General features: G+C 55.6%; 1 protein-coding gene across 1 annotated transcript; it reads left to right on the top strand.

Annotated features, from left to right (window-relative positions):
- Positions 6,422-11,333, top strand: AQP3 (aquaporin 3 (Gill blood group)). Its single transcript, NM_001110172.1, has 6 exons — positions 6,422-6,530; positions 9,570-9,696; positions 10,063-10,200; positions 10,529-10,647; positions 10,849-11,066; positions 11,153-11,333. Exons 1-6 carry the CDS (start codon positions 6,423-6,425, stop codon positions 11,313-11,315), a joined length of 873 nt encoding a protein of 290 aa, NP_001103642.1. The 5' UTR covers position 6,422; the 3' UTR covers positions 11,316-11,333.

Raw genomic sequence — 11,535 nt, forward strand, 5'->3', positions numbered from 1 at the left:
ATCATGTGCACAGGTCACTTTGTCTCCAGACTCCTCAACAGATTCTCATCTCCTATCTCTGGCTTTTATAAACACTGAAACCAGATCCATAGCCAAGCCCAGAAAGGGACACACAGATATGTACACAAACCTCTGTGATTGGCCATGTGTACACAAACCTCCATGGATACACACACACACAAGGCCAGGAATGCATATGAATGCACATGGATATTCACACAGGAGGAAACATGGCTCTGATTAAGGAGGTAGTTTCTGGAATGAACCTTTCCTCCTCCTGACTCCCTCCCCCATCCACGGCATATGGAGGTTCCCAGGCATGGGGCCAAATCAGAGCTGCAGCTGCTGTCCTATGCCACAGCCACAGCAATGCGGGATCTGAGCCAAGTCTGTGACCTACACCACAGCTCATGGCAACTCCAGATCCTTAACCCACTGAGCGGGGCCAGGGATGGAACCCGCATCCTCATAGACACCTTGTTGGATTCTTAATCTACTAAGCCACAATAAGAACGCCAACCTTTCCTTCTATGTTGACTGTAATACAGTTTTCAGAGCCTGAAACATGCATAATCTTGTCTGATTCTTACAAAGGCTGTGTGTATGAGTGTGTGCGTGTGTGTGTATGTGTGTGTTGGGAGTGGGGGGCACTCCACCTGAAACTTCCAGGTGACTGATGAAGAAACTGAAACTGAGGGGAGGGGGAAGAGAGCTGGCTAGGCCACCTGATTGGTCAGCAGCCAAGCCAGGGTTGGAGCTGAGCCTCTGGGTCTGCAAGAAGGCTCTGTCCTCAGTGTAGGCCCTGCGATTCTGGGCCCTTTCTCAGCACAGGGTCTGGGCCTCCATCTCTCTGCCTCCTCTCTATGACCCTCTGCTGTCCTCACAGGGTGCCAAGGGCAGCTCAGGGACACCAGAAAGTGAACCAGAGTCCCCAGGACACGGATCCAAAGGTAGATTTTCTCAAGTTCCAGCTGGACATCTGGACAGAGGTTCCTGAGGGGGAAGTTTGTGTTCATGGGCTGTCTGCCATTTCGTCTGTCTGGAGACAGGAGGTGACAGTTGGCTTAGTAGGAGTTGCTGCTTGCCCACTCGCCAGTCTGGGAACACTCATAACAGGGTGATTCATCTCTGTTCTCCATTCCCCATTCCAGTCCAGAGCCAGTCCCCAACTCTCTTGAGGCCCAGAAGCAGGAAAAGTGTCCAGCAGTGGCTTAAGAGTGGCGCACACTCTAGACAGGGTGCTAAAGTATAGAAGGACCTGTGGCTCCCTGGCCTCCCCACCCTATCACCTCTCCTCCCTCTTCCCCTGGGGTTTAAATCCAGCTCAATACTTAGCAGCTGAGTGAGATCTTAGCCTGTGAATTCTCTCCAAGCATCAGTTTTGTCATTTATGAAAGGTGATGTTTGTCATCTGTGAAAGTAGGTACTTCTTTCTGGGGGTTGTTTTGCAAATGGGAGGGAGTACTTTCTAAACTTGAAAATGGGAGTTCCTGTTATGGCTCAGTGGGTTAAGAACCCAACATAGTCTCTGTGAGGATGTAGGTTTGATCCCTGGCCTCGCTCAGTGGGTTAAGGATCCAGCACAGTGAGCTGTGGTGTAGGTCGCGGATGTGGCTCAGATCTGGCATCACTGTGGCTGTGGTGCAGGCCAGCAGCTACAGCTCTGATTCGACCCCAGGAACTTCCATTAAAACGAAAAACAAAAAACAAACAAAAAAAGGAGTTCCCATCATGGCGCAGTGGAAATGAATCCAACTAGGAACCCAGAGATTGCAGGTTCAATCCCTGGCCTTGCTCAGTGGGTTAAGGGTCCAGCGTTGCCATGAGCTGTGGTGTAGGTCACAGATGAGGCTTGGATCTGGCGTTGCTGTGGCTGTGGTGTAGGCTGGCAGCTGTAGCTCCAATTCGACCCCTAACCTGGGAACCTCCATATACTGCAGGTGCAGGCCTAAAAAGACAAAAAACAAAAATAAAATAAAATAACTTGAAAATATCTGCATGTCTGTTTTGGTCTGCCCCGCCCCCATTCTACTCCAATGTTCAGGAAGTGGCTGGGGTTTCAGGGAGGCTGTGGGGAGTGTAGTACGATTTGTTTTCTATGTCTACACTCTTCACCCCATTTGCTGATAGCAAGGTCCACGTTTCTTTTTCAGCTGGTTGGAGCTGCTCGGATTCAGGCAAAAAGAGTTTGGGGGACAGGAAATGAAGGGCGTGCCACCCGCACCCCTTACAGGGCCCCAGCCAGCCCCTCTGGTCCAACAGGCTGGGACTTGAGTCTTCAGCCCTACCCTAGCCTGGGAACCCACTCCCCCAGCTCTGACCTCAGGGAGTCACGGCCTCCCACAGGGCGGATGGGCTGTAGAGGCCCCTTCCTGGGCTCAGCCCTCCTGCTCTCAGCCCTCCTGCCTGAGTGAGACACAGACCTTGCTAAAGATGCCTTGGGAGGAGGTGGGGCCTCCTCATCTGCCTTCTCCCGGAGCTCCTGGGCAAACTGGCTTCCAGGCTGTGCTTGGCCCTGGCTCTTCTTCCTAAGGCACAGGAGGGAGCCCAGAGGGCTCTGGGTAAGCTCTGTGACTCAGGGGCAGGGCCTGCCTCACCAAGCTCAGGCCCCTTCTGTGAGGCCCGGCTTCCTCTGTCTTTTGCTCCAGGGGGCGCCATTCACACTGACTACAATGAGAATGCGCCCCCACCCCCACCTCCACCCCATTGTCAGCATTTAGTTGTGCAAGGAGGTCCTGCTTCTGCCCCCAAACTCAGGCCAGCCCAGCACCTCTGGACAAGCATCCTTAGGCCCTGACCCCTCTTAATCCCAGATGACCCGAGGAGGCTGACAGGAATAGGGGATCTTTGGAAGGCATGGCATCCTTCCCCCTCCTCTGGGAAAGGTCCTCTCAGGCCCACTAAGAAACATAAAGCCCTACCTGTACCTTCTCAGCTTCAACCCTAACCCATCCCAATGTTCACGGTGTGTACATGTATGAACATGTGTGTACGCACTGGTTACAGACAGGAGCAAGTGGAAGTAGATACGGTCATGGTCCTGAAGGTTGGACCTTGATTTGGGGCCAGGGGGCACTGGGAATCAGCTTTTGCTCCACCTGCCAATCCATGTGCCTTGGCATGGGGCTGCATCCACTGTGGGGGTGGGTGGGGGGGTGTCACAAAGATGCTCTATGGTGAGACAGCCCTGGGATTAAGCACACACACACACACACGCACACGCACATGTGTGAGTACGTGTAGGTGCACATGTGTAAATAAATGCTACTTAATGTGAACAAGATACACAAATCTACGACTGTGTGTGTGACCTACTCCCTCTGAGTGCTGCATATATGAACACCTACGTGAAGTGAATGCAGACACCTGTGTGTATGGGGTAGGGGTATATGCATGAGCCTGCTGATGGCAGAGCTGCCCCTGTCTCTCTCCCCTGCTCTGGTTTCCAGACTAGGCTTGGCTAATGGAAGGCACAGGATTGGGCAGAATGAGGACAGGGTGCTATGGGCTGGGGCTCCCCACATTCTTTCAGTGTTGCAGAGCCCCTATGCCAGCTCCTGCTCTGGGCTGCTCTGCAGCCACCCCAAAGGCAATGAGGGGCTGAGAAGCATAAAAGGGGTGGGGGGTAAAGAGGGCAGTATGGTGGGGGTGTTCCCCATTTCCCGCAGGCTGGGCTCTGGCACCAGGAGTCTAGGGTTCTGTCTTGAGTCACAGACAAGCACTGGGGCCAAGGGCAGGCACTCAGTGATGGCTCCCTGATTCACCACGGGGCCTCCCAGCCCTTGAGGGGACAGGGGGTGGGGTGCTTCTGTGTCAAAGGTCATGGGAGACCTCGAATGTAGGGGTGACATGTATGTGTGAGCCCATGGCCTGGCTCTCATGGAAATGGGATCCTAGGACCACATGAACAAAGCTCAGCATTAACAGGCGAGTGTGGCTGCCAGCCTCAGGGTGATGTGTGTGTGAGCACACCTGCAGGTGCATGTGTGTGAATCTACCCTATGTATGTTACTAAACCCCATCTCTTTGGGCATGAGTCACCACCTGGATTAAGTCCCTGTGGAAGATGTGCTCTTCCCTGGCAATGCTGCCACAGAGACTGGGGTGAGGGTATATTTTCCTCAGTCCTGAGGGAGAAGGGCCCAAGCGACCAAAAAATGGAGTCCTCATTTCTTATTTTTCTTTTTCTTTTTAGGGCCACAGGTGCGGCATACAGAAGTTCCCAGGCTAGAGGCGAATCAGAGCTGCAGCTGCCAGGCTATGCCACAGCCACAGCAATGCCAGATCCAAGCTGTGTCTGCAAACTACCTCCCACTGAGTGGGGCCACGGATTGAACCCACATCCTCATGGATACTAGTCAGGTTCATTACCAGTGAGCCACAACAGGAACTCCAGGAGCCCTCATTTCTTTTTCTTTTCTTTTTTTGCCTCTTAAGGCCACACTGAGGCATATGGAAGTTCTCAGGCTAGTAGTAGAGTCAGAGCTACAGCTGCCAGCCTATGCCACAGCCACAGCAACCCAGGATCCAAGCCATGTCTGCGACCCACAACACAGCTCATGGCAACACCGGATCCTCAACATACTGAGCAAGGCCAGGGATCAAACCTGCATCCTCATGGATACTAGTTGGATTCATTTTGCTCAGCCATGATGGGAATTCCTGGAGCCCTCATTTCTGACAGCGGTTCCTTAAGAAACAAATCCCGGGAGTTCCTGTCGTGGCGCAGTGGTTAACGAATCCGACTAGGAACCATGAGGTTGCGGGTTCGGTCCCTGCCCTTGCTCAGTGGGTTAACGATCCGGCGTTGCCGTGAGCTGTGGTGTAGGTCACAGACACGGCTCGGATCCCGCGTTGCTGTGGCTCTGGCGTAGGCTGGTGGCTACAGCTCCGATTCAACCCCTAGCCTGGGAACATTCCATATGCCGCGGGAGCGGCCCAATAAATGGCAAAAAGACAAAAAAAAAAAAAAAAAAAAAGAAAAGAAACAAATCCCCAGGGCCCTTAGCCCACCTGGATTAAGTCCCTGTGGAAGATGTGGTCTCCCCTGGCAATGCTGCCAATAGAGACTGGGGTGAGGGCATATTTGCCCCAGTCCTGAGGGAGTAGGGCCCAAGTGACCAGACCTGTTTCCCAATTATTAGATGCAGCCTAGGGAGCAGGGTTGCCCCATGCCCTCCCTCAGGTGGGACAGACATCCCTCCAGTTCAGCCAGCTTAATCTCTTAAAAGGACAGAATTACCCCTGGCCAGGGATCAGCTAGAGTGGGAGTGGGGAGGGTTAAAAACAGCTGGGACTCACCCTGCTGGCAAGAATGTGGCATGTGGCATGTCAGGACAACTGCAGCTCAGGCTCTGGAGCCATGTGCAAAATGCATGGAGGTAGATGGTTGTCAAGCTCTGTCAGCCCAGCCATGTTTTTTTTTTTTTGCCTTTTCTAGGGCCCGGCGGCATACGGAGGTTCCCAGGCTAGGGATCTAATCTGCGTTGTAGCTGCTGGACTACTCCACAGCAACTCGGAATCTGAGCTGCATCAGCGACCTACACCACACTTCACGGCAATGCCAGATCCTTAACCCACTGAACAAGGCCAGGGATCAAACCCGCAATCTCATGGTTCCCAGTCAGATTTGTCAACCACTGCACCACGATGGGAACTCCAAGCCCAGCCATGTTTAACAGGCATGTGTGTGCAGCCATGAAAGATACCCAGAACGGGTGGTCAGACACACAGAACAGACATCATGTGTGGAAACAGCTGAGAATCCAGTTGGTCAGGACGTGTACTAATAGCACAAGGAGCAAGGGCCCATGGACTCTGGCTGGAACTCAACACTTGCACATGTGTTCCCATCTGGACTATGAGAGGGTCTCTTCTCCCTTGGGGACCACAGCCTCCTCCCTCCAGGCCTCTGATTGACATGCTGGGTCCAGGAGTCCTGGAGAGCTGGAGCCAGCTCTTTTCCTTCCTGTCCTGTCTCTTCTCACTGCCACCTTAGCAGGGACGGCAGCGAGGTTCACAGTAGGCCAGCCAAGCAGGTCTCTTTGGCAGTTCCAATCCCTCCGGCCCTGGTCCTGCACATGTCTACACTCCACCCTCCGCTCTCAGACTCAGCAATCCCGCAAACGGGTCTCAAGCTCCAGGCACTTCCTCCCCTAATCGCCCTCCCGGGGCCAATCCTCCCCCCAAAGTCTCCTCACGCCCCATACCCCTACCTCCCTCATTAGCTTTCCTCCAATCCAGCTTCGCCTCTAGCCCCTAGGCGAGCCGAGGGGGCGGCCCCCCAACTCCTGCGGCAGGCGCGCGGCTGGGCGGGGCGCGAGCCGCAGCGCTGCTATAAAGGGCGCCACCCGGTGCTGGCCGCCACTGCTGCCGCGCCTGACGCCACCCGCCTTCTGACAGCGCCGCCGCCTGCCCCTGCCATGGGTCGACAGAAGGAGCTGGTGACCCGCTGCGGGGAGATGCTCCATATCCGCTACCGGCTGCTTCGCCAGGCACTGGCTGAGTGCCTGGGGACCCTTATCCTCGTGGTGAGTGGAGGGACCCAGAGAAGCCCTTCTGCCTCCAGACCCACAAGTCCCGGTCCCGCTGTGCACAGGAGGAGCTGTGTTTTTTAAGACAGCCCCGATTCCTCTCCCAGCTCTGATCGACCCTCCCCAACCCCGCGGCAAACTTCACCCCTTCCAGAGTACTCTTCACCCATAGCTGTAACCCCGTCTATGACAGCTCTGACTCTTGCCAGAATGACAGCTGTTATGCCCCAGTGACAGTTCTGATAGCTTACCCTCTCACAGGAACCTATCCCACAGGCTGAGGGAGGGTCACTCTGCAGCTTGGGACCTCCAGCCCTTTCTGGCTCCCACAGTTCCCCAGGTTTCCAGAGTCCCAGACCTGAGAGGTAATGGGAGCTGTGACAAATGGGTCCCATTAGGTTATTTGGGTCTGGGATGCCTGGCTTTTAATGAATAATTAAGCCTCAGAAAGTCCAAAAGTTCCTCTGACGTGAGGACAGTTTGCCACGGGGGCTGGGGGCAGAGGGCGGGAGCCACACAGCACACAGCAGAGAGGGAAGTAAGGAGGATCCTGAAGATAGGAGACAGTGGAAGGCAGCCTTGCCTCAGGCACAGAAGACATGGTGTCATTAAAGTTTGACCCCTAGTGCTCAGCGACTCCTAGACCTGGTCAGTTACCCTGACAGATGCTGTCAGCCTCTGTGCAGAAGCATCTCAGTTACTCTGGGGGTTCTCTGAGAGGGACACTTCCCTACCCCAGTTATTCCCCATCCCAATTATTCCCTGGTTACGCCAGTTATGCTCTGGGTTGTTCCGGGGCGACTCTGTTTGCATTTCTTGGGTCTGGAGGACACACCAGTTATGGGGCTCCATTTCCTGTCCCAGTTACTCTCTGATTTTCAGCCACTCTTGTGGTTACACCTGTTTTTCTCTGGGTTACTTCTGGGTTCAGTTAGTACCCTGCTCGTGTCCCAGTCCCAGCCCTAGGTAAGACAGACCAGCCAGCTCCCTGGGGACTAGGAAGAGGAACCAGGGACAAGTAGGGCTGGGTAGCCCACCCCACAAGGTTTCATGGGGAGAGGAGGGCTGAGACTCTCTGGCTTCCAGGAACAGGAAGGGGGGAAGCCAGGCAGGGTAATTATCAACAGCCCCTCCCCAGCTCATGGTCCTGCCAGTCATCCCTTCTCTCTCCTGTGCTAGGAAGTGGGGGTGGGGTGGGCGGGCAGGTGCTTAACACCTCCTCCCCCAGAGCCTTGTGTCCCCCACGCCCTCTCTGATTTAGGGTCCAGCCCTGTTTGAGAGCAGTAAGGACAGGGGAAGCTGTCTTCCCTTCACAGAAGGGCCTCCCAACTGCCACCCAAGTCTCAGCCCCGCCTCCCCATCCCCACTCCTGCAAAGGAGCAGTCAGGCCTCCTGCTGAGCCCTAGGAGCATTTGGCTTATTATCCCTGACCACAGAAGGAGGGTGTTACCTTTTTGAAGGCTTCCAGGCTCAGGTGCTTGTGAGGCACTGGATGTCCGTGCCCAAGGAGGAGGGACCAGGCTGGGAGACCCCCGAGTGGTGGGTGAGGGCTGGCCTGCATACCTCTGTGGGCTGGGGCCCTAGAGCCTACAGTGGCAGAAAGAGGGCTGGGTTTAGGGAGCGGGAAGCCTCTTTCTCTGGGGTCCCTTGTAAGGTGAGGAGACGAGAAGGAGCGGGGAGGAAGAGGAAGATTAGTCCCAAGGTGGTGGAACTGGCTCTGACAGCTTCCCCCTCCAAGCCCTCCTGGGATGGAGCCAGGTTTGGGCCTCAGATGGGCAAGGAGCCGAGGCCAGGGCCTGCCAAGCCAGGCAGGGTGCCCCAGACCCTCACGTGCCTGTTCTAACACACACACACACACACACACACACACACACACACACACACACTTACAATCTCTGATCTTTGCTCTCACCTGCTTGTACACCTTTGCCCTGCATCACCACCCGCTGGCTTCCCCACTATCTCTTGGTCCTCCTGAAGGAGGATAATCAAAATGCTTAACAATCCAGTACAATGGGACACTGACCCATCAGAAAGGACAAGGGTCCTTAGCACAGGTCTTGGAAAATTTCTGATAGGTCAGCATAAACACTTCAGTTATGGTGAGGTGGGAGAGGAGAGCCAGGGCAGGGCTGGAGCAGCTTTGGGGGGCACTGGGGAGCTCAGAACAATAGCTCTTTACAGGTGGTACCAAAGCATATTTGCATTCAAACAAGAGGAACAGATATCCAGCCCCTCCTAGGCTTGCAGGACATGGGGGACCTTAGTCCCCTTGAATCCCATTTCTGGCAGGAAGCTTAGAACCAATCTCCCCACGTCCACTGCGCTGGGGGTCCTGGACTATGAATAGTGAGAGAAGCCCCTAAGATCTCTTTCTTTAAAACCTCCAAATCTGGGTGGGGAACCCGGACCCCTGGGGGCAAGGAGGGCAGAGTGGGTAGAGAGAGGAGGCTGTGGGACAGGGACAGGCCAAGGAGGCTAAAGGTGCTGAGAGGGTGACAAGGAGAGTCAGGGGTTCTGACACCCCAGATTCAGGAGAAGCCAGCCTGACTCCCAGACTCCTCCTTATTCCTTCGTGCCCTCCACCCCCACCCCAGCTCCTCTTTGGGGCAGAGAGGGAGGCAGCTGCAGGTGGGGGGTAAGTGAACCTTCCCACATCTGTGGGCCAGGCCTGAGGGGCTGGGGGAGGACCTGCTCAGGTGAGAGTGCCCCTTACATCCACTCCCATAGAGAGTCAAGGAAAATCAGTGAGGGCAGTTCAGCCATCTTCTGGGCCCCTAATCATAGGAGCCCAGTCCCTTCCATAGGACCCTGTTATATTAAGAGTTGGGACATTGAGGGCATGTCTGCCTCTTCTGTGGGGTATAATTGCCACAAGAGAGGGTGGGGTTTGATTCCATGAAAGGGCTTCTCATCCTCCTGTCTCCCCATGAAGGCAGAGGGAGGTAGCTGGCTTCCTCCCTTCCCTCTGGAGCAGGAGTCACTGGTCTTCAGCTGAGCCTCACTTTCCTTGCTTTGTTCTGTTTCCTGACACAGATGTTTGGCTGTGGCTCCGTGGCACAGGTCGTGCTCAGCCGGGGCACTCATGGTGGTTTCCTCACCATCAACCTGGCCTTTGGCTTCGCTGTCACCCTGGGTATCCTTGTTGCCGGCCAGGTCTCTGGTAAGGCCTTCCCCTGACCCTCAGCCATCAGCCCTCCACAGAACTTCCACCAGGTGTCCCCTAAAGAATGGGATGGGGTGGGGAGCTTTCCCAAGGGCAAGGTATAGCCATGCCTTAGCTTTGGACCCTTGGAAGAGGAGAGTAGAGGAGGAATTTGATACTTAGAACCTTAGGCGCTCAGCTTGGAATCAGAGATTAGCAGAGTTGGTCTGTTACATAGTCCAACCTGCCATTCTGCACAAGAAACCCTTCTCTGCACCCCTGCTCACCAGGGCCAGAGAGGGAGAACATGGGATGGGGGGAACCCTGGCCTCCCCACTGTGGTAGGCAGGGGCTAACAGGGGCTCCCATCTCTCCTCTGCTTAGGGGCCCACCTGAACCCTGCTGTGACCTTCGCTATGTGCTTCCTGGCCCGTGAACCCTGGATCAAGCTGCCCGTCTATACCCTGGCTCAGACTCTGGGAGCCTTCCTGGGTGCTGGGATCATTTTTGGGCTGTATTATGGTGAGCATTCCCATCCTGCACTCTTCCACTGCTCCCCTCCCTCTGTCTGGGACCTGCTAGCACCAGGCCTTTCGATGACAGACAACTAACTGGGGCCTGTCCAGGCTCTGAGCTCATGACTCATTCACGTGCAGGTCCAGGGTGGGGGCACAAGGGGAAAGAAATGAGTTGGGCAACAATGGAAACTCAGACCCTCCACCCCTCACTCCAGAGTAATAAAGTGGTGATCACACTCACCTACGACCCCTGGGAGGGTGGACCCAGCCTGAGAAGGTAGGTGGGACTCAGGCCTCTGCCCTCACCTATTTGGTATCTAATCTGTCACCAGATGCAATCTGGGCCTTCGCCAACAACCAGCTTATAGTCTCAGGCCCCAATGGCACAGCTGGCATCTTTGCCACCTACCCCTCTGGACACTTGGACATGGTCAATGGCTTCTTCGACCAGGTATGGGCTGGGGATGAGTGAAGGGAACTCAGGGAGGGGGCCGGCTTGGGGACAGGACTCGACATTTCACCAGCAAAAATCTTAGCCCCACTGCTCTGGAAGGCAGAATGCAGGAGATGCCAAGATTCTAGGAGTAGAGGGAAGTCGGGGTGGAAGGCAGCACCAGAGGGCTCCCCTCACCCTTTTGTCCCCACTCCCCAGTTCATCGGCACAGCCTCCCTCATCGTGTGCGTGCTGGCCATTGTGGACCCCAACAACAACCCCGTGCCCCGTGGCCTGGAGGCCTTCACTGTGGGCCTGGTGGTCCTGGTCATTGGCACCTCCATGGGCTTCAACTCTGGCTATGCCGTCAACCCTGCCCGGGACTTCGGCCCTCGCCTCTTCACTGCCATTGCTGGCTGGGGCTCAGAAGTCTTCACGTGAGTTCCACCCCCACTGGCCTGCCCATGTCTGCCTCCCCTCTGCGCTGCCCCACCCGGCCCTAACCACATCTGTCTGCCCCCAGGACCGGCCGCCACTGGTGGTGGGTGCCCATTGTCTCTCCGCTCCTGGGTTCCATCGCCGGTGTCTTCGTGTACCAGCTCATGATCGGCTGCCACCTGGAGCCACCGCCACCCTCCACTGACGAGGAGAATGTGAAGCTGTCCCAAGTAAAGCACAAGGAGTAGATGCGAATGGGCAGGAGGCACCCCCCCACTGCCCCCTCCCTTGAGCATCCATTGACTGTGCGGGGGCTGCTCCCTTGAAGCCCCCTTGAAGCCCCCTTGCTGACTCCTCTCCCGGGTTAAGAAACTCCTACCGCCACCCCTCCAGACAGGCCCCTTGGAGATTTTCCATCCTGCCCCAACAGTCCACTGCACCTAAGCTGTGGTGAAACAGGAAGTAGGG

This window comes from Sus scrofa, chromosome 10 (assembly GCF_000003025.6).
Source record: "Sus scrofa isolate TJ Tabasco breed Duroc chromosome 10, Sscrofa11.1, whole genome shotgun sequence".
Classification (NCBI taxonomy): Eukaryota; Metazoa; Chordata; class Mammalia; order Artiodactyla; family Suidae; genus Sus; species Sus scrofa.